Consider the following 21106-nt stretch of genomic DNA (forward strand, 5'->3'; position numbering starts at 1 on the left):
CGGCGCGGAGGCGTAGGCGAACGGCGTCTCGTCTGATCACGGTAACCGCGGGAAGGGTCGCCCGAATCATGAGGAGACAGTGAGCGCTGTCGAGGTGGATACGCACGTTCCCTAGGACCGTAGTTGTAGCGAACGTCGCGTTCGTACGGAGCGTAGCCTCGCTGCTCATCTCGCTGGCGCCGTCGACAGAAGCGAGAGATATGGCCTCGAATACCGCAGTAGAAGCACACTGGGCGGTCATTAGGCCGAACATCCAGACGCGGCCGCCAGTTTGTGTAGCCAATCTGAGCCGGAGGCGGCGAGGAGACGGCTGCGACTATACCGAGCACGGACGAAGGCACAGAAATTTCCATGTTCGAGACCGGCGTTCGGGAAGCTGCTTCCGCGTAAGACGGCACGTCGAAAACAACTGGAGGCCCATTGCGTGGATTTCCCGTTATCGACGCCAATTCCTCCTTGATAATCTCCCGCAAGTTAGTCGCAGGCTGGGAGCATCGGTCTCCATGACCACAGGGCGAAGCTTGTAGCTGAAGTTCTTCACGGATTATGCTGCGTATTAAAACACGCAAGTCCGGTTCGGCAGGAAGACGAGCTTGTCCATGAGCTGGCTGGAGGCGCATTGCTTGAAGTTCATCAAGACGTTGGCATGTGGTCCGTATGTCATTCACGGTGGATGGATTTTGCAGCGCAAGTGCATTGAATGCGGACTCTGTGATGCCCTTGAGGATATGGCGAACCTTGTCAGCCTCCGACATGTCAGGGCTGACCGTATACGGCAAAGGGCAAGGACGTCCTCAATGTACGATACGTACGTCTCGTCAGAGCGCTGCCAGCGGGCTTCCAGTGCACTCTTCGCTCCATCGGAGCGAGCAGACGGCGTGCCGAAAATCCGACGCAGCTGCTCAGTGAAGTCGGCCCAGTCAGAAATGTCACCTTGGTTGTTGAGGTACCACGTCTCGGCAACCTTAGTCAAGTAGAACCTGATGGTCTGCAGCTTAAAAGTGTCGTTCCACCCATTAAATTGGCTGACGCGGTTGTACTGCTCAAGCCACTCCTCGACGTCATCACCGTGGAGGCCAGCGAAGAAAGGAGGTTCGCGCTGGCGGCAGGTCACCATCCATGCCGGGGCAGAAGCTGCGGTATTCTGAGCTCCTTCTCGCTCCATTGGGCGGGTTGGGGGTAGCACACGACGTCCTGAACGAAGCTCCAGGGGTGCGGCCGGTTGAGGTAGAGGTCGGGGTCGAACGCAACCTCCACCACTTGTAAGAAGACAGGACGCTTCTCTCAGGGAGGCAGCAGAGCGAACGGTTCCGACCTTTACTTGCCAGATCGCGATTCTACACACACACGACTTAAGATGATGATTATGTACAAATGATGATTGTAATGGTTATGGACAGGTGAGGGGTTGACCACACCGGTAGATGGTGGACGGGCACGGTGTGGGGCAGTTCACAGGTGCACAAGTAAGCGCTCACAATATATATATATATATATATATATATATATATATATATATATATATATATATATATATATATATATATATATATATATATATATATATATATATATATATGTACATAAGTAATGGGCATTTACCTGCATAAACAAAACGAAAATGTGAAAAGAAGTTTTACATAGATAATTAATTACCTTCATTTTATTTGCAGAGCCATTTCGCCAACCATCTTTATGCGGCTTCCCGGCTGACCCTGGGCGGTGCAGAGCATCGATGCCGAGGTGGTTCTATAATAATACCAGTGGTCATTGTGAACAATTTATTTATGGTGGCTGCCAAGGCAACAAAAACCGGTTCCATAGCTGCTGGACCTGTCAACGAACATGCTTGGGTAGGTAAAACTGGTATTCTAGTTAATATTACAAGGAATCGGTACCACAGTAGACTTTCCGCCATAAACGTAGAGACAGCATGAGCTCCGAAAACGAATTTTTCAGTTACGAATCTACACAAACGGATTCACCGCAAGAAGAACGGCACCCATGGGATGTACCATGCAGATTCGTTTCATTTTTAGTTTGCCCATAGCCTAGGAAAACGTCAGGCGCGTATTTGAAGGCATGGGCTTAGAGCAGACGAACCTAGGTAATCAGATAGGGTGCGCCTATTTTGGCTAATTCCCTGCATAAGCACGTGTATAGGTGAGAGGGCGTGTGTCTCGGTCAGATATGTCCCCTTTTGTTAGGACGGCAATGTGTGCATGCCATGACGAATTTTTGTTTTGATACGTGAATCTTACAGAACGAAATAAAGCTTGTGGCCAAACGGCAGTCCTACACCCTCATCAGACGAATTAGGGTGCCGTTCGGTTGTAATTCTCCCTTCAGGAGAAATGTAGCCTGAAAAAATAACTACAAAGAGCTTCAAAAGGGGCACGTGTATTTCGTTTGTGGGATTCCTGATACAAACGCACGGACCCCAGTGTAAATAGTTCATGATGGTTAAGTATTGCTAAAGGGGTTTCACGGCTACAACGATCACAAAATGTTATACCCTTCTACAAAAGAAGTTAAATGGTCTGCCACATATGTTGTAGAAAAATTTGGCTAGACAACCAGTGTTGGAAACCACAGACTGAGTAATAAAAATTAGAGTATCAAAACCACCATTTATATCAATTAGGATTAAACACATACTACCAAGCTCCAGAGGGACTGACAAAAGGCCGCAGAACATTCACGCTCAGCCCAAGTTGTGGCGTAGTTGCTTTAACAATTAATGGCAGACGGAGGTGGGAAGGGGCTGCCCTTGCTTGGAAATGATCGTGTTCGGGGGTGCGGAGATGTGTGCAAGTCTCTTGGTCTGCGCATACTTGGGAACAAAACGCTGTCAAATCATCTAGAGCGATATCTGTCAATCGCTCATTACAGGAGCCGATTTTTCTGGGAGTATACGTTGCCTGCTGTGCATGAATCTGTGGGCCCCGCCCGTATCACCGCGTACGCAGCGCGCGGCACACAAGTGGAAAAAAAAACTCCCCCCACCTCCCCGAAGGGGATCGTGCGGAAATGCGAATGCATTGGGTGCACCGATGAGTGCGCTGCAGCAAGCAGTAACGGAGAGAGGCGTGCGCTCCACTGCATTTATATACATTTTCCGAGCGCAGCGAGCGGAGAGAGGGTACACGGAGAGGAGAGAGAGACCCGCGCAACACGCCCGCCCCGCGCGCGAGCTCTCTCTCCCGCCGAGCTCCGCGATGCGAGCGCCCTCACACGCCCGAGTGCGCTGCTCCTCTCCACTCACTCTCCGCTACTCCGCCCGAGCTCCGTGATGCCAGCGCCCTCACACGCCCGAGCGGGCTCCTCCTCTCCCCTTGCCCTCCGCTACTCCCGCCCGAGCTACCACCTGCTCCGGTTGCTAGGCGCGCCACAGGTGTTGCTAGGGGCGAGGAGGAGCGCGGAGAGATAACACCTGCGGGCGCACGCCGACGGAGCACGACAACCCCCGACTAAGAAATGCATTCGCATTTACGACGACGACGACGACGAAGGCAGAACTACGAGGCGCGCGCTCACGTGCGCTCGCGCTGGAGGAATGCAGGCGCACGCCGACGGAGCACGACAACCCCCGACTAAGAAATGCATTCGCATTTAAAAAGATTTTTTCTGTTAAACGTTAGCCACCAGAACCCCGGACACTCTGCTGTAGAGGGGACAATCAAAGCTACTGTTACCCGAATCCTGCATTGATAAAGAGGTAAAACTGCGGGTTTCGCATTAAAGTTCTGGGTCAAGTTATAAGAGTCCGAAGAAAGAATAAATATGCACAATGGCCTTTAGGTTTTACCACACACTGAAACTGAAATTATATGAATTCAGCCGTTGCCGCTCCAGACCCACTACGTAACCCTCACGCGTCAACCGGGACTGACAGAAAATTTTAAGGTCAATACCTTACTCGTACATCTGGAGAAACTCTACTGGAAGGAAAAAAAACGCGTGGGGACGCGGCACAAGCGTACGCAGAGCTATTTTCTGGTTTTACATCGACAACAGTTACTACATTATGAATGTCTTGGAGGAGGATCATAATGACACTGGAATGCGTAAACAGTTGCTAATATGGATGTATTGCTTTGCGGTGATTTTGAGCGATTTTTCTTCTGTCCGATCTGATGGGTATAGCTTATTGACTTCGATGACTGCTCTTGCCACCCTGGCCTGTCTATCACCAATGCCACTGGTTAAAAACAAAAATGAATGAAGTGACTAGGGGTTATAAAGACGGCGACCACTGCATTCTGACAATTTAAATTTATATATTTTTAATTATTGGCACCATTATTGCCATCGTCGTCCTGTTTTGTTTTGTGTGCCCGATGATATTTCGGTTTTTTATGTCACTCTCTACAGCGTTGTTAGATGGCACGTCAAAAAAGTGGTTCCCATTCCGCACTTTCTAAAGAAATTTTGTTGGCTGTCCTGTTTCCACTATCGGACTTCGAGGTTTCTTCGCTAACTTCGGACGACCCTGCAGCCCTTGCCATCTCCGTTCTGGAATCCGACGAATTTGCGAGCATTATTGCGCCAGATCTGTGCCCAACACATGCCCAAGAGTTGTCTCATCTTTTGGAATCCAACAGAGACATATTTGATTTCGGCAACCAACCTTTGGGGCATACACCCACCCTCATTGGGCCATACAACCACTGGCCATGCTAGCCAAGTTCACAGGGACCATACCGCGTTTCTGAAGTCGATCACCCCGTTGTTTAACAGGAAGTGGACAAGATACTTATCAACGGCAACAGGTAACCTTCCTCCAGCAATATCATAGCAAAAGTTGCCGTGGTCCGCCAAGTCGCTCGTGAACGGCTTTCAACATCGCAGGCTGCCCAAAAGGCTCGATACGATCACCACCACCCTCCGGCGGTGCTGTGCGTCTGTTCCTCCCTCCCTCCTCCCTCCCTTTTTCCGTCCCTCTCTCTAACCTTGTTTCCGCGAATTAGCGTTGATAGTATGGTTTGGCCTTTTTTTTGCGTTTTGCCACCTTTTAGCTGGTCTAACATGCTCATATTCGGTTTATAACACTGCAGACGCCAAGGCAAGGACAAAGCGTCCACGCTCTGCGTCCGAGCTACATGACCATGTAGCGTCCGAGCTACATGGCATAACCGACAAAGCGTCCGGGCGCTCTTGAAACAGAACAAAGCTCGGTCCGAAGGTGCTTCGCACCTAAAAGAACGACAACCGACGACGCAGGCGCCAAATATGCGTTTTTTTCCTTTTCTGGCCGCGGCTAACAGATAGACCGATGACAGGCAGCCAGTTGCCGTTTGCCATCCCCTGCTTAGTCTTCACTGTGATAGCACTCCTGGCCCCAATGCCGCAGAGAGAGAGAGAGAGAGAGAGAGAGAGAGAGAGAGAGAGAGAGAGAAGCGACGCTAGCCAGACGCCTTTCCAGGGGCCTCGTAAGGAAGACAACAAAAGGAGGAGACCACCGCTGGAGCAGTAGTGGCAGTAGTACCCTGCAACTTTAAATTTCGCGCGAAATAGCCCTGCCGCGCCACCCCTTGCTCTTATGGAATGAAATAACCAAAGCAACTACGGCCCCATAAAAAAGCCAGTCAAATGACGTACGTCGCCTTGTAATAAACCATAGCTGAGATGGTCCTCACGTAGGATTTCAGCACATTGCATTTACAACCCACAGCTGACGGTTTGCAAACATATTTCTTACTGATATTAATATCCGGGGTCGCGGCAAATTGTCACGCGGAAGAGACGAAGTGGGCAATTACACATGCCGCCATGAAGACCAGCTGCAACGAGTTTAGACCAGACGACACGAGCCGATGACGCCGTGGCCGCAGCCCTCTCGTCTGATGTGGTTTCGAGTACACATGACCATTCGTCGCTTTCTTCAGGACATCGCCATAACTGGGCCAGGTATGATCCATGCAATCATCGTCCAGCATGGCGGCAAGTACCACACTGTTCGCTGAATCGCATCGCTTGTCTTAAAGGGGCACTGACACAAAATTTTGAAGGCGAGAAAACTTCGGAGATAGATTGGTGGGAACACATATACATCATCTGCAAAATATCAGCGGCGAATACAGCCTAGAACATATTTAAAATCAATTTTGAAGTGTGCGAAACGCAACCGAGCAGCCAGCAGAGGACCACGCGCAATCGACATCCCGAGGATATCGTGTAAATAAACAACATCGGAACACGTCACGAGTTTGTGTTTGCCGCTTCCGCACTGCCGGCGTTTTTCGCCGGCTCGCCCGGCTCGCCGCTCCAATCGGAGGGCCGGAGGGCGGAGCTTCTGCTCTCGAGAACGAACGACCCGATCGTTGGCGGCGGAGGCGCCGTGATTTCGTCAGCTCATCGGGCAGCTGGCCCCGACCAAAGTTCTACAGCGATTCCAGGCACTCGGTTTCTATTACTGTTTATTACCATTGGATGCGGAAACGCGCCGGAGGCACAAAAAGCCCACTGAGCTAGCCGCACGGTCGCTGTGCAGGTGGCGGCCACGGCCGCGAAGTGGCCCAGGCTACTCAGGCCGGCAGGTAGCTCGAGCGATAGCTTGTTACCGCTGCACGAAATTGTCCCCAAGTCCAGACCATGATGGCTTACATGAGAAAGGAGTTAATGATGCGATGGCGGGTTGCATTAAAAATTGTCATCTGCACCGCTTGCTTAGCCGCAGTGCTAGCCGAACACATCTGTAGGCGGACCTGTAGGCAGACCGGACGGCTGCTCCCAGCGCGCGTCTTGCCACCCACTGTCTCGAGCGTCGCGCGTCGTTCTTTAGCCGCGGTAGCATTCGCACTCGCAGCGCCTGCGTCACATCCACGGTCGCTTTTTAATTAAGCGCCTCGCGAGATCAGTACGTGGGGGCATTCGCAGAAACTGCCGTCGATGCGGATTCTACAGTGCTACGGCGGCTCTGCTCTGTGATATCCCTCCGACGGTCACGTGGTCAGCTTTGTTCACACAAAATCCACAAAATCTATCGTTTCGCGGCACTAGCTGAAACCGAAACTGCGACTGGCCGCATTGAAAATGCCTCTAATTAAACAAGCTTCGCACGCTGAATCAAATGAGGTTTCTACAGGTCATAAGTAGGTCACTAGCTACTTATCGCAACAAAAAAAACAAGATGCAAAATTTTTGTGTCAGTGCCCCGTTAATCGCATTCGTCACGTCACGGCGGCATCGATTGGGACGGTCCCCTTGACCGGGGGGAAATGCCACAAGGAAGAGACGAAGAAACGGGAATCACGCATGCCGCCACGTTTGCCCACCTTCTAAGGAGATGAAGCACATCGAGTGACATAGCCGTGCTCACGCCAAGATGGCGGATGCTCATTAAAATCATCGCCTCATTAATCATGGTTCGTCTCATCGTTATTTCGCCACGTAAGAATACGATGAAATAATTGGGGTTTTATATCTACGGGTAGCGCTTGAAAGACGATAAGTAAATAGCAGCGGCAGCAGCAGCTGTTCTGCTGGAACCGAATCTTCCGGCGCTGTGAGATGGACGCGTCAAATAGGTGGTAACATCTATGTGATCGGTTGTTTTTGTGAAGATAAGGCAGCCCTTTGTGGACCCTTCTTGCAATACCTCTATCGTGCTTTGTTGTACCTCAAGTTGTTCTCTAATTGCCAAGGAAGAGAAGCTGTTTTCTGCTATTCTACCGTTTGAAAGTAATAATAACGATTTTACAGTTTGCGATACCTTGTACCATTGCCCGGCCCGGACTCTGTCGTCGAAGTCAACGCCTAAGGGTCGCAGCTGTGTGAATACCTCAAATTGTGCTTGGAAGAGTTTGGGGGGACTGTCGTATTTCTTTACATACGGTATATTTTGTGCGATGAATTTTTCTGCGGTGTGCGTGAGGCTTGTGGTCCGCTGTAATTGTGGGCACGGTTCGTTGTAGCGTGTGACCGAACAGACCGGATACGTATTTCACCTTAGGAATACGCTTCAAGTGTTGGAAGCTTCAGGCTTGTACCAGGACGATTGAGCTTTCTGTCTTTTATGTCGTAACTCAAGGCGTCTGCTGGTAATGGTGTTCGCAATTGATATTCGGTTTGTTTCGCTGCACGGACGAAATATAAATTTGATTTTGTGTCGGGAAACTTGTCGACGCACCTTCTATGTCAGTGTGTTTCGGCTGATTTTTGCTATTGCAATTCAGAATATTTCTTTTGGTGTGGAGCAAACTTTGACTATATTTGAACTGATGGTGTCTACACTAAAGCTATGTGCGCAGTGTACTTCGATAATGCACGGTTACGGCTTCTTTAAAAATGCACCGCAATCGTCGCTACCTTCCTTAATGACCACTAACAACTTTAGACCAGTGAGTGAACAATCTTTTACCTTTGCTCTTTTTATACTTGGTGGAGTCCATTGACGTAGTTCGGAAACGCGTGACTCAAGTGGTTGATTGCGATTACAACTTAGTAGAAACATTTTAAATACGAGTAAATGTGTGGTGAAGATTGAGCACGAGTACCCGTGAGTACAGATTGAGTATGAGTACGAGAATACAGATGAGTTGAATACGATTGAGTACAGATTGAGTGCGGATACTCGTCAGTGCAGATTGAGTACGATTTCTCGTGAGTATAGATTAAGTGCGAATACTCGTCAGTACAGACTGAATTGAGTACGAGTGAATACAATTAATTGCGAATACTCGGGAGTACAGACTGAGTACGACTAGTCGTGAGTACAGATCGAGTATGTGTACGAGTGAGTACAAATAAGTTGAGTTCGAATGAGTACATATCGAGAACGAGTACTCACGCGGACATGTGAGTTTGAGTAACGGTGAGTGCGATTACAACCCAGCTCCTGAGGTTTGAGTAAGAGTGATTTTGAGCAAAGATGAGCTTTTTGAGTATGAGTTGGCAACAGTACAGCCCGAACAAAAAAATTTGATTTAGTTTGAGGGAGTTCTTTTGGTTTTCCCGGCCAATGAAAGTTGGTAGCCTGTTTGTCTGAATTCCCTTAGCATAGCGGATTCCCGGCTCGTGAGTATTTTGTTTTGGCGTCGGTGTTGGGTGCTTCTTTATTGACGGGCTGTTCGCAGCAAACCTCTGTTGGCAACTGCTTCTAGATTTACAGCTGGGGTCCCACGTGCCTTTGATAGAGGAAGTGCATGCTCAGGCGCTCTGTGGTTTAACCCTCGGGCGAGTGCGTGTGCGCTCTCTTTTCCTGGCATCGCTTCGAGCCGAAGTACCCAAGGCGATCCCATTGTAGCCCTTCCGACTTGTAGCGAGTATCTTTTTGGGTATGTGTGCGGTATTTCTGCTTATTCAGTTGCAGAGAAGTTGTCGGCAAGCGGCCTGTAGGCGCTGGCGACTGGCGCTGTTAGCGCACGGCCTTCATTCAAACATTGGCATACGGTGCTTAGAGCAACTCCTTTGAAGTACAGACTGCAGCACTGCACTCCCATTGCCAATACTGTGGCGTCAATGATTCATTGAAGCACACGCTTCGACGCACTGATACACTAGGTACCCTGCGCAGCTCGCAGCTGGACATACTTGTAACTTGGCGCCGTAAGACCTTAGGCGGTAATCGATGGCGATTAAGTTGGCCGCTGATGAGCGCTCTTGAAAGCGGCTACTTCGTCGTCGAAACGGTCCGCTGAAAGCATGTTTGGCTGGTTTTGCTAACAACGTGTGTCTGAGAATCGCCACAGAACTCTTTAAAGTGGCCGCCGAAATGTGGCAGCGAGTCATTCAGTCGACCCATTCAGTGTATTAGGTCAAAGCATGACACGGGCCCGGCGTCACCGTCAATCTTCCTACATACCCTGAGTATTGACAGTCAGAATGGAAGCCACGCCGATGCCCTAGAATCAGCCGTTACTCCGAGATTGGGGGATGCGCTCGGTTAGAGAGCAATGTGTGTCGCTCTGGTGGTGGTCCGTCTCCACACAGATCGGCTATGAGCCCCAAGATCACAGCGACCAATCGAATGCACCTCGATCCTTACCGATTCAAACCGCGGATTACACAAAAAAGTGCGTTCGCTGCTTTACCCGCTGTTTTCCTGCCATTGTCATGCTCCCAGGAATGACTTCTTTCCAAGATTCCCCTACCCCAATCGGCATTGTTCTTATATTTAGTATTTACTATATAACCTCTACCACTCATTGACAAGTAGCTCATTGTCAGAAACATCATCGCATTAGCTGTAGCATTTCTAGTCATTACGGTGACCCAAGGTTTCTTCCGTAATTTTTGGTAACCTCAGAAATCTTCGCAATTCCATGCTTGTTTGCTGGAATTTCGCAAAAATTGAATGTCTGCGAGAGCACCGATTCATTACTTTAAAACCGAGCATGATAAATCCCGCGATGGCAACAAAAATTCCAGGTAGTATTATATTTCCAGAATTTTACACAAGCTGGCACACACTATAAGACTTTTGTAAAATAAATATGTTACTGTAGCGATGCTTTTCCAATGCACAGTGGTGTTTACTGGTCTTATCACTGTGTGCCAAGTCATGCTTCCTGTGAATCCTTGCCAACCAGCTCAGGCCAGCTTCAGCCAGGAAAACGTCCAGACTATATGTAAGAAAAGGTCATGCATAATATGGCTAATACTCGAATAACTTGACCATCACAACCAGCACGTGCAAAAGTGAACACATTTATATTTATTTTTATTGAGTGGTTACTGAACGTTAAAGCAAGCAGCTGAGTTTAGGAAAAAACTAATGAAATCTCGGAATAACAATGTTGTCACAAGAAATTAGGCGGTTACCTCATGTGTCATCTTGAAAACTTTCATTTAACCATTTATCTTTCACTGGCGCTGCTATAGCCTCACCAGTGGCAGCAGGAGTCGTAATGAGGAACGCTTTTGAGGTTGTTGCCTCTAACTGTAATAAGCAATGTCGACATTCACTGTATGGTCTTCGTGCTTGCCTTTTCCCCTTATAGGAAAATGGAGACCACGCCTGTGCCCCCGAAGAAATACCACACGACCACACCGCGTTTTACATAACAAGATGGAGTGAAGGATCTCGCGGTCTTGGTAAAAGGTGAAGCCCCTTTGTAGCGCTTTATAATCCCTGGAACTGAATGCAAGTTCAACAATAAAACAATACGCAGTATACACAAGGTGGTCCACCGTGTAATGTTTTCTTGATTTTTTCAACAAGACACCCAACCATTGAATGGGTCTGTGATGTTATGGCAGGTTCAGGGCTGTAGTGGGAGCGGCTCACAAGCGACGAGGCAGGTGAACATATCGCAAGCAACGGAAGTATTTATCAAAAAAATAAAAAGTAGAAAAGGAAGGAGAAAAAAAGCAATAAAGATGCCGCGAAATATAGAGTCCGAATAAAGAGTCCGAGTCCAAGCCCGCGGGAAATTTCACAAGGGGCCTCACCGTTTGGCGGCGGAGGGAGCGGCGGTGAGTAGAAGCTCCGGTCTAAGTCGACTACCAGTGGCGGTTGTTGTCGTTGACGCGGCGTGGCCCCGGCATCCGAGAACAGTCTCGGCGCAATGACGACTTGGCGAGGAAGCTGGTCGGCGGGAACACGGGCCGTGCTTGGGGTAGTGCTCCCGCAGTCCGGGCGACTGCTGCTGGAGCGCAGGGTCTTCTGAGGATCGGCGTACCCGCAGTCCGGTCGACTTCCGCTGGTCGAGTGCCAGGCTACCTGGGGTAGACGCTCCGCTGGTTGCCCTCGATCGCTTCTCGATCTTTCTCGAACCCCTAGCTTCGTTCCTCTTTCTTCTCGCCTCCATTGTCTCGAGCCCCCTTGTTGTTGTTGTTGTTGCGCCTTTAGGTGTGGCACATACCCAATCAGGGGATCGGCCAATCAACAGACGATGGTTAAAATGAATGAAATTCTTTTCTAATCACGCGACTTTTAGGAAAGATAATTTAGACCGGTTTGAAAAATTTTTGAGAAAAAAGGAAAAAAAAAATCCTGAAAAATCAAAGCGAGGGTGACCAATCGCAATCATAAAGAGAATCGTTTTGAATTTTCAATGTAGCGCCGGAGGGCAGAGCATACATCCCGGCGGCAGAACCCCGTTTCGGATGCCCCGAACGATAGAATAGCCGGCACTGTTAGGGATACCCCCAAACTGTTAAGCGGCACCTCCAGGGACTGACGTCTGACTCGGGAAAAACGTCGGCATGTCAAAAGGAAGTGATCGACAGACTCGTCTTCGTTGCAATAGCTGCACAGAGCTGTTGGCGCCAGGCGAGACCTGTGCAAATACCTATTTAACTTGGGTACTCGACAACGTAAGGCTGTAATAATCACCTCTAAGTTGCGTGAAGGGCACCATTCAGGTTTCCATGAAAATTTAAGATGATTGAAATCCCTTAATGATAATAAAACCGATTCTTGCTGTACTTGGAGTTTCAGCATCCTACGGTACCTAGCTGCTGTTATTAAAGGTGTCGGCTCTACGACGTCTACTACAGGCCCAGAAAGTGCTACCCTTGCTAGAGAGTCAGCAGTCTCGTTGAATGTGATCCCTGCATGACCAGGAACCCAAAGAAGGTCAATTTCAGTGAAGTGAGGTGGAAGGAGTGACCGAAACGTCCGCAGAAAGGGAGTGTCTTTAGGGGAAGAAAGGGCTAGGCATACAGAAAAAGAATCGGAAATTATCATTGGAGATGTAATTGACACATCCAGCTTTCGTAGCGCCAGGACAATTGCCAGGAATTCCGCAAAGAATATGGGGATAAAATCACGCAGACGAACCGAAAAGGTCCAGTTAAGGGAAAGGGAAAATATTCCGATACCGGATTTTTCTTCTCGTTGAGAGGCATCTGTATAAATTATAGCACCTGGCTGCATAGAGGCCAAATAATCTTCGAGAAGGCGATTGAGTAGCCGGGCTGGTAAAAGTTTAGCATTTTGGGGGAAAATGTTCCGGAAATTGATAGAAAGAGGTGAACTCCTGTCAGTATATGGAATAAACTGATTTATTGCTACACCCAATGGAGAAAGGAAGCTCTGTATCAAAGTGCTTTGTGGACATAAGGACCTGGGCCATTGGTGCACCATAAACGCACTTGGTTCTGCAATAAAGATAAACTGCTCCCTGTTCACCTCAGAGCTATAAGCTCTCAGAAAAGTTTCAACCGTCAGAATCCGGAACATATTAAGCAGAGGAGGAACGCGCGCTTCCAAGTAAACTACTGCATTTGCTGCATTCTTAGGCAACCCTAAACAGCAGCGAAGAGCCTGGCGCTCCAGAATAACCAGACGGTGAAGCTTATACGCGGCGCACCCAGAGAATAACACGCACCCAAACTCTAAAATGGGGCGAACGTACATTCTATATATCATAAGAAGGGTCTCTCTGCGCATGCCCTTCTTTCTATGACTGAGACTTCTCAACATCCCGACAGCACGTGCACCTTTGGCCTCAATGAGGGCTATATGTGGGGTCCAGTCAAGTTCACTGGTGTAAATAATTCCGAGGTACTTTAAAGAAGGAACCTGAGGAATTATGCACTGTCGGTAACTGAGAGTAATGTTAACAGGACCTGAGATTGGAAAAACTAATAAGGAACATTTGTTCACATTCATAGAGAGACAAATACTGTCCAACCACGAGGCAATAATATTCAGATAAGACTGCAATAATTTGTGAAGAGATTGAATGTCAGGTGCTGAGGCAAAAAACGCAATATCGTCGGCATATACATATGTAGAAACACCAGAAACCACCGGAATAGCGCTTACAAGGATGTTAAAAAGAACAGGGGAAAGGACCGCCCCTTGCGGTACGCCCCTAGACTGTGGCCGCTGTGAGGAGGTAACATTAAATTTTACACAACTGAACTGCCTGTCTCTCAGAAATTCACAAATCCAAGCTATGATATACCTTGGGAAGTTTAAGACTTGTAACCGGGACAACAACACAGGGTATTCGACGCTATCAAAAGCTTTTGCTACATCTAGGGTTACTAGGGCCAAAAACTGGTTAGTGCGACGGGCAAGTTTAATCCGGCTTTCAAGGTCCATATGCGCACTCCAAATCGAACACCCAGGGCAGAAACCAATTTGTCTTGGGCTAAAGATTCTAGAACTGGACACCAATTGCATTATGCGCTGCTGCAAAATCCGCTCGATTAATTTAACCACATTAGATGTCAACGCAATAGGCCTGACGTTTTCAATCGAGAGGCCCTGACCAGCATTCTTAAGTACCGGAAGTATTCTGGCGAGACGCCAGACATCGGGGATCCATGCATGTCGAATAGAATAATTGATCATGTTAAGTAAATGATTGGGAGCCTCGTCAAATAATAACTTCAGCATTTCAGTTGTAATGCCATCTGGGCCAGGAGCTGCAGCAGTCAATTTAGTCATGACGTCAGCGAGCTCTGATAGCGTTACCTCTATGAAGTCGTCTACCACGTCTGGCGGAGTAAATGACATCGCTAAGAAGGATGAAAAACGAGCTTGAAGCCCATCAGCTATCGACTCTAGGGACTCTGAGAGTTCACCTGACGATAGCACCACGGAGTCTGTATTATCTGGAGAGGGTACTGCTTTCCGCGATCGAAGAAAGCGAAAAAGCGCACGCGTATTGTTAGGCTTGGAGAGATACAGAGATCGATCTGTGTCATAAGTCTGTTTAGCATTAGAAACAGCGCGTTTGAATACCGCTGAAAAATATTTGTAGTTGCACCAGTTAAGCGGGGATAGGTTATGGCAAAGTTTCTTCCAGGCCGCCTTTCTATGTCTAAAGCAGCGCGAACATTCTTCGTCCCACCAGGGACTCGGCAATACTGACTTCTTCGACATCACTTCAAATAATGACGACTGAGCTGAAGAGGAAAGGGCGGAACAAAGGCCTGTCGCACATTCAGCTTCATTTTGAGTGACCAGAGAGGACAGGGACTCCTTCAGAGAGGTTTGAAACTTTTTATAGTTAACAAAAGAACGGCTCTGGCGGTTAACGGAACGGATGGGACACCCAATGTCAAAAACTATTGGGATGTGGTCACTACTCGACCCGCCATCAACGGTCGACCAAGAAGGCACTGAAACACCTCGAGAAGATATAGTTAAATCCAAAACAGATTGCGTTTGTCCCTTATGGTAGGTTGGAGAATCCGAATTTATGCATGTTAAGTTGTTATCTGTAATCCAATCCAACAAGCGATTACCGCAAGAATCCGTCCGGAAGCCCCAAGTAACGTGGTGGGAATTAAAGTCTCCTGCAAAGATAATGGGAGGTACAGCCGAAGCAATAGCCAAATCAAGTGGTTCGGAATCAACGACGCCACTAGGAAAGTACACGTTGGCCAATGAGAAGGGGAGGCAACCAGGTAGCTTTAATTCCAGCACTAAAATTTCACAGTCTGGGCGTTGAAGTTGGAAGGACACCTTCGCGGTGTGGGCAAACTTTGTAGATATCAAACTTAACAGACCGCCACCTCGGGTTGGCCTGTCTAGTCGAAAAGTGCGGTAATTATAAAGTCCAAATTTTTGGTTGCTACTAAGCCAGGTTTCCTGTAGCAAAATTACGTCTGGGGAAAATTGGGAGCACAAACAAAGTAAATCCGCAAAGCCTGCCGAAACGGAGCGACAATTCCACTGAACGACTTTTAGAACCCCTATAATTCAGAGAGACCGGCTGCAGCAACTGCAGCTTGTAATATCTGATTCTTGGGCTTTGAAACAGATTTATCTTTCGTGGATTTTGCTTTTGGCTGCACTTCCAGGGTTTCGGTACTAGGTGATCCGGAACGTTTACTAGACTGAAGAACAGTCTCCATAGGCCAAGCCTGAAGCTCCATGTCCGAGTCTGAAGAGGGCGAAAGGGGAGGAATATACTCGTTGTCGGCCGTAGGACCACGAACAGACGAAGTACCAGCCTCAGCGTAAGTAGGATGTTCCGAACCACGCACCGAAGTAGCGAGAGTAGACGAGACTTTAACAGAATCCGAGGCAAGATTAGCTGCTGAGAGCAGCGGACCTTCAGGGACGGTGGAAACTTTCTGGATCACTTGGGGAGAGGAGGTACACAAAAGGGGAGCGGGCTGCAAGTGTGGCGCCAGCTGAGTCACCACTGTGCGAGACACGCACTCGATTATGGTGGAAGTTAACTGGGTGATTACTGAAGAGACACCCTTCTCAACAGCCACTGCTACAACGGAAGCAAAAGCTGGGTCAGCGAGGGAAGACTGTTGGAGCTTGGCAACGGCTTGTTCAACCGCTGCAACAATGGTATTCACTACAGCTGCATCAGCGAGTGATGGAGAGTGTTTGGCCGTAACTCCAGCATAACCATGTCTCCTTTCTTTGACAATTGTAACAGCATCCCCGCGCGAGCAGCGACGCTTACCCATAACCTCGACAACTTGGACTTCTTGAGCTCTCGCAGGGCAATTAGAATAGTCAGCTGGGTGTGCCGCTCCACACAAACAACATTTGGCATCTTGGGCAGTACATAGCTCGACAGAATGGCTCTCACCGCATGCGCGACACCGGGGAGACGATTTGCATGCCTTGGATGTGTGGCCAAAACGCCAACAGTTGTGGCACTGAAGAGGCCGGGGAGAGAGAGGTTCCACACGGTAAATGAGAGGCCATACTTTAATCTCCGATGGACATTGCGTCCCAACAAATGTAGCAATGACAGATTCTGTTGGCACCCTGTTTTTCTCTACAACACGGCTGCAACGGTAAACTGAGGTGACTCCCGCTACCGAAAACTGCTCTAGTACCTCCTGAGGTGTCATCTGAACATCAACACCTCGAACGATGCCCTTCACGCAAGCAAGGTGAGGGGGGATAAATGCACTCACCTGAACAGAGGTAAACATTGTACATTTCAAGAGGTCAGCGACACAGGTCTCGTCTGACGATCGGCACAAGACGCCACCTTTGCCAAACGGGCGGACCTCCGTAATGTGCTCGAACTTCTCAGTAGCCGCTCGAAGTGCCGCCTGTACAGCCCGCGGGTTTTTCAGCCGGATGAATCCGCCACTTACTGGCACCAAGGCCACGGGGATGCTGCCCACCCCACTGCGCTTTAGGGCTTCCAATTGCATGTCCTGCGGACGAATCGAGGCCGCCCAGGGGGAACTCCCCCGGCCAGGAGACTCAAAAGACATCCAGGCGCGGAAACCAGCAACCTGGAAGAAAAGAAAAGACCAAAAGAATGGCGGGAAACAACCGCTAATCCGCCTGAAGGTTGGCCGATCACCTCAACCAGGAAAGCGAAAAACCAAGCAGCTTAGAAGCAAGCGACCACGCAGACAGACACGTCAGCCTTCTTTGATTCTGCGAGCCCCCTTCCGATCTTTGCTTCTTTCTCTTCACTCCGCCACCCGGGCGCTTGCTGCGTCTTCCCACCGCGATTTCTTCTTGTGCTTCCCGCGCTCGGGGCACTTCATGACACCACCCCCCGCACAAGAAAGTTGCCGTGTGAAAACACGTGCACTTTCACAACTTCACGCGGGATAAACGAAATGACGACGGGTATAAAAAAGTAAAAACTGCAAATATTGTGCACGAAAGTTATTGATAGCATACTTGACGATTAGGATACAAGTTCCCATGAAATTGCTAGAGCGTTCACTCGGCTTATTACATTTGGCCCTACGTTTTCGCATTCCTTGATGCAGTAAACTGTGGGCAAATACGCTTGAAAACAAAGGCTCAGTTTGAGCCCTTAGTTGTCCCAGTGCTAGGCCCTCTGAAATTACTGCAGGGGCTGGTGGTCTGTTTGCGAGATGAATTCCCTTTCGTAGTGTTAGGTGTCCTTTCGGATGGCCCACACACGCGCTAAGCGTTCCCGCTCGACTGTTGCATAACGGTTTTCTCGTGGGGGAAACGTTCGGCTTGCGTATGAACCCTGGTGCGGCTGGGCGCTGTACTCCAGTAGCTGTACTCCTCCCAGGCTTCTCTGTGCGCCGTCTATTTAAAGAGCAAATAATTTGCTTGTTTTGGAGGTGCAGGAAGGGTTTTTCTTCCCCATCGATGCAACCTTCTATCGCACTGACGGCCTCTACGCACGAGGAAGCCTGTTGTCGTGCCTCGTATTTCTTGAGAATGTTTACATGACGGAGTGTTATCTTCTTGCCCAAGTCTACTTCGTAGTCGAGGTCGCCCTTTCGTCCCATTTTGTCCTCGAAGTCGTCTTTTCGTGGTCGACGCCCTCCTTTTCCTTTCGGTTGTGGATCTCCTCTCTACGGCATGCCAAGGAATGAGGCACACTGCGGTTGCGTGAAAGAACGGTTTACTTACATCCTCCAACGCGCTGTCGCCCGTCCGGGCATACACACGCACACACCAGCCAAAACCCCCAGCGTCCCGAGTCCCAGTCCGCGCGCGCGGTTCTTCTTTACCAGCGCCAGCTCCATCACCTCGCCGCCCGCTGCCCCGTGTCCGCCAGCGCCATCTCTCGGGCGCCGACGTATCCAAGTCTTGCGGCCCGGTAGCCGCATGGCAGGTGAGGAGGGCAAGGGAAGGGAGCTCGCGGCGTGGGGCTCTGGGCAACACCCTCTAGGCCAGAAGGTGTCGTGCCAAGGCGCTCCCCACATATCTCCCCCCCCCCCCACAAACACGGGATACGGGTCCATCATTGAAGATTGTCCTCGGGGTCCTAGCGCAGGTAGAATCACTGGTCGGCGCCTGGGGCCGCCCTGTGCGGCTGTGGGTGGGACGGCACCCGCCAAAGTGTGGCAGCATGCCGCTCTGTCGCCATCGCCACCACGTAGGCGTCCGCCGGAGCACCTTCTCGGCGGCCCGGCGGAGCATTCTCCGGAACAGCCAGGTTTCTCTTGATATCGCCCCGGTCCCGGATATCCGCTGCTCGGCGCCGAAACCGGAGACGCCGTGATGAGCCCGGGGCAAACCCGGTTGACGGGCGCTCGCAGAGGCTCGCAGCCCCAGAGCGAGCTGTAGGCTCTGCGCCCACCGGCGCCTCCACGCCAGGATTACAGCTCCGCGATGAGCTCAGCAGGCCTCCATCCCACGAACAGGGCTCCGCCGTTGACCAGGAGGCGAACCGCAGCTGCCTCGCATCTCCGAAGGGTGGCAAGACCCCCGCACCGTGGCAACAGCTCCCGGGTCGAAACAGGAAGGCCCTCTGCTCGGCAGGCCCGGGCCGGACTCGCAACGCCCAGGCACGAACGCATCGCCTCGCACCACCAGGCCGGTGTCGCGAAGCTCCCGGGTCGCACCGGGAGGGCCCGCTGTCGGCAGGTCCAGGCTGGCATCGTAACGGCCAGGCACAAAACCACGCCTCGCACCACCGCACAGGTGGCGCGATGAAACTTGAAGCGGTGACTGTGCTGCGAGTTGCTCCGTGGTAGAACCACATGAGACACGGACCCGTGGGGGGTAGACACTACCGCACCCTCAGGTCGTAACGATGGGTGCGAACCCTATCGCCGGCCGTTCTGTCATTAGAAGCGGGACTCCCACCTTCTGGTTCCGCTACCACCTGTTCGTCATCGCCAGTGCGAATGTGATAGGCCTTGAGATCGCTAACGTGCACAGGACCCACCAGCTCGTCGCTTTCAAGCGACTGCATCTCATACGGGAGCAGAGTTGTCTGCGTAATTCGGTATGGCCCTTGCCATTTGTGTGCGAGCGCTGCAGTGAAACAGCGCGCAGCATTGCTGAGTGGGTGTGTTCTCCTTAGCACTAGGTCACCGAAGTTGTACACAAGGTGACGACGGCCTTTGTTATACTGCTCGGCTTGCTCCATGCGCGCCACGTCAAGATTATCCCGAGCCGTGGGTTGCGCTGCCAGAAGGCGTTCCCGGAGCCTAGCCGCGTACTGCGACAGAAAAGGGGCGTTACCTGCCGCCGCGTACAGCAGTGCATTTTCCATTGGGAAAGCGATCTCTCTACCGAAGTTTAGGTAACCTGGTGTCAAACCCGTTGACCTATTTACGGTAATTCTAGTCGCGAAAGCCAGCTCAGGCAAACGCGCGTCCCAGTTCTTATGCTCCTAAGTTGTCACAACCAGCATGCACTTCAGGTTCCTGTTCACCCTTTCAGTGATGTTGCTCTGAGCATGATAAGGACTCGTTTTCCTGTGCCGGATGTGCAGCGCTCGACAACAGTCTGAAAAGACTTTGCTTGTGAAATACGAAGCATTGTCAGTGATCAGGGCGGAAGGGAAGCCGAAACGAGTGAATGTCTCCAACAGCTTCTCTACAATCCGCTCCGACGCTAGCTTTCTAAGGGAAAACAACTCCACCCACTTAGAAAAGTGGTCCGTTATAACCAGTATGAACTGGTTCCCTCGCGCGGATCTTGGATGGGTCCCATTACGTCACACGCTATACAATCTGCCATGGGTAGCTGCTTTCCACCGGCTTCATGAAACCCACAGGTTTCCCAGCGCGCGGCTTCGCTACCTGACAAAGAGGGCAAGCGCGGGAATAGCTCATTACGTCTCTCCTCATGCCTGGCCAGGTCGCGACACGGCGTAACTTGTCGTAAGTCTTACTGCCGCTGCCATGTCCTGCCAGCGCTGAGTCATGAAAATACCGCATGAACCGTTTCCGCAACTTCCTTGGGACCACGACTCGAAAGGGGGATGAAACCGCCTCTTCGTCGTCCAGTTGGGGAATATAGCGAAGTAATAAGCCATTGTCGCCCAGCAGATACGCGTCAAACCCCTCAGCGTTACCGGTGCAAGCTACGCCACTCGCTAGCCTTTTAGCACCCGCTGGCACAGACCGTCTGCTTTCTGGGCCTCAATGAGCTCTTCCTTACTCACTACCTCCCCCCAACACAGATTCCTTTCTACTACTACTCCGTCCAGCCCTTTCCTCCCCCTCTCGGGGCGGCGCGCGCCGCCGATGAAACCGCTCAACTCGGTGCGCGCGCTCCCGCCTCCTCCTTCCGACATGGGGGGCAAACTTTCCGCCAACATTCGGCGCTGATCATCGGATCCTGAAAAAGATCCGACGATCGCTTCTACATCAGTGCTCCTCTTTCCTGACGCCTCTCCCTGGACTTCCGCAGCACAGTAGAGTTTACTTGCCCCGTGCGGTTGCAAACCGTGCATCGGCGCTTTCGCGAAAGGAAAAAAAGGGGGTTGCGGCCCGTACTGATAGCCGTTCCTCCCCATGTCGAGCACAACACCCTCCCTCG

At 50.5% G+C, this 21106-nt stretch overlaps 1 protein-coding gene across 1 annotated transcript in view; it reads left to right on the plus strand.

The window, feature by feature from the left end:
- The window catches only part of LOC144173488 (isoinhibitor K-like), a 34724-nt gene extending 23616 nt beyond the window's left edge, over window positions 1-11108 (plus strand). The window contains exons 2-3 of the mRNA XM_077701893.1: window positions 1674-1853; window positions 10944-11108. Of these exons, the coding sequence (XP_077558019.1) occupies window positions 1674-1853; window positions 10944-11020 (257 nt within the window). The 3' untranslated portion in view covers window positions 11021-11108. The remainder of the gene's footprint in view (window positions 1-1673; window positions 1854-10943) is intronic.
- Window positions 11109-21106: the final 9998 nt, after the last annotated feature.

Source organism: Haemaphysalis longicornis, unplaced genomic scaffold, assembly GCF_048455015.1.
Source record: "Haemaphysalis longicornis isolate Haplotype H1 unplaced genomic scaffold, Haemaphysalis longicornis Haplotype H1 scaffold_3, whole genome shotgun sequence".
NCBI lineage: Eukaryota > Metazoa > Arthropoda > Arachnida > Ixodida > Ixodidae > Haemaphysalis > Haemaphysalis longicornis.